Consider the following 1934-nt stretch of genomic DNA (forward strand, 5'->3'; position numbering starts at 1 on the left):
TCACTCCTGGAGTTAGTGCTGAACAGATTCAGGGTCTCAGAGGCCTGCAGAGCTGTTGGGGATGTGTGCTCCATGTCCACCATCTCTCCATTGGCAGGATTCCTCAGAAGACCGGGTCCTACCCTGTCCATCAACCTCCATTTAACTGCCTAGGGGTGTGGGCACCCGAGAGGCAAGGAAACTCTTGGGGTAGATGGGAATATAGCATGTGTGACCCCACCTTGTAGGGGCTTTGGCATCCCGGTGGACATAAACACATGGGAACAGGTACTTGGGTGGGAGGCCGGAACAGCTTTTTATTCAGTTAGGTGTAAGTCATATTTACAAGGAAGAGGTGGGGTACACTGGGGAGCAGTATCAGGTCCAGGGTCCTGGTGATTCTCCTTCGAGGGGACAGTCCTGCTGCCTCCTCTCATGCTCCCTGGGAGATTCTCCCTCCTCGGCCTCTCTGGGCCTGGCCTGGTGTGGGCAGCTCAGCCATGCAGGGTAGAGCTGGGAATGCAGATGGGGTGGTTAAAGCAGGAGAAAGAGTGTGGTAATGCCAGCATGGGGTGGCTGCTCCAGGGCCCCTGAGCATAGCCTCCTTCTTGCCTTTTGGGTTCAGGCTTCAAGCCCTGGTGAGGCTGGTGGGGCCTCCAGGGCTCCAGGCTGCTCACTGGGCTATGGCCCTTTAGGGGTCTGTGACTGCTCAGTCCTGTGAGGGCAGAAGAGAGGTGTGAGGGGCTGACTGAGGCTCCCCTTTACCCACGTCCCTTCAGATTCCTCACCTCTTGCAGCCCTTTCCCTTTTTGCCATTCTTGGGGACCCCCCTGTCCTTCCTGCAACCCTGGGCTGGTTTCCGTGGGGCTGGTGTCTTGTCCAGATGCTGCATCAGCTGCTGCACCCAGAGCTCCTTTGGGTCTGCACATAGCTCTGCCTGAGAGCGCTTTCGGGGCAAGAACCTGCGGGTAGGGGGGCTAGTAAGCCTTCTTAGTCTTGCCCACCATGCCCTCCCACCCCGTCACCAGCCTGTACCCACCCCTTTGTGTCCACTCACAGGATAGCTGGGATGGAGCAGCCTAAGCTTGGTTCCTGCTTCCGGTAGCTGCGGACAACCTTGGCGGGAATCTTCCTTTGGCTGTACTTGAGGCAGCAGTCCTGAGCCCCTCCATCACTGCCTGCAGGGTGGGATTCACAGGGAGCCAGGGGCTGCTTGCAAGCTCCTACCCTGGCCTCTTCGTCCCCTTAGCCCCATCCAAGGCCCCTCCCTGCCTTGGTACCTTGGGTCCCGGGGATGCCAAAGGCCAGAACCAGGATAAGGAGGCTCAGAGCCAGTGACTGAGCCATGTCTGTGGTAAAGGGTGAGTAAGAGGCCAGAGCTGAGGGTGAGGTGGGCAGCTGCAAGTTGGGGGTCTGTGCGTGGGCTGGGATTGGCCTGCTATTTATATAGCCAGGCACTTTCACTTCCCTTCTCTTATCCCCACTCCTTTTCCTTCCTGAAAGCTGGATCCGCTGGCACCCAGCCCCACTTATCTCAAACTAAATGGACTGTCCTCAGTTGCCAAATTTTATGTCCTCATCAGTTGAGTATGTCGGGCCTGAGCCTTCCTTCTATTTCCAGCTACTGCTTTCATGCAGGCCTCACCACCTCTCTCCTGGTACACCATGACTGTCTCCTCACTACGCTCCAGGATCCATACCCTTCCCCTCCTTCCAGCAAATCTGATTATTAAATTGTAAGAGTTCTTTTTTTTTTTTTTGAGACAGGGTCTAACTCTGTCACCCAGGCTGGAGTGTAGTGGTGTGATCTTGGCTCACTGAAATCTCCGCCTCCTGGGCTCAAGTGATCCTCCCACCTCAACCTCCCCAGGAGCTGGGACTACAGGCAAGCACCACCGCGCCTGGCTGATTTTTCTATTTTTTGTAGAGACGAGGTTTCACTATGTCTAGCCCAG

The 1934-nt window shown here is 56.1% G+C and overlaps 1 protein-coding gene across 2 annotated transcripts; it reads right to left on the minus strand.

Moving 5' to 3' along the window:
- Positions 1 to 271: 271 nt before the first annotated feature.
- CCL21 (chemokine (C-C motif) ligand 21) lies at positions 272 to 1419 on the minus strand. Of its 2 annotated transcripts, none has more exons than XM_011980077.1 (4): positions 1260 to 1419; positions 1037 to 1157; positions 768 to 941; positions 272 to 694 (listed from the first exon to the last, which is right to left on the minus strand). In XM_011980077.1, the coding sequence occupies exons 1-4, from the start codon at positions 1324 to 1326 to the stop codon at positions 661 to 663; spliced, it is 396 nt and encodes a 131-aa protein (XP_011835467.1). In that variant the 5' UTR covers positions 1327 to 1419; the 3' UTR covers positions 272 to 660. The 2 variants fall into 2 exon arrangements, with proteins under 2 accessions (XP_011835467.1, XP_011835468.1); XM_011980078.1 differs by having other exon boundaries at positions 272 to 696; positions 761 to 941; positions 1260 to 1390.
- Between the last annotated feature and the right edge of the window lie 515 nt (positions 1420 to 1934).

This window comes from Mandrillus leucophaeus, unplaced genomic scaffold (genome assembly GCF_000951045.1).
Source record: "Mandrillus leucophaeus isolate KB7577 unplaced genomic scaffold, Mleu.le_1.0 Scaffold208, whole genome shotgun sequence".
NCBI lineage: Eukaryota > Metazoa > Chordata > Mammalia > Primates > Cercopithecidae > Mandrillus > Mandrillus leucophaeus.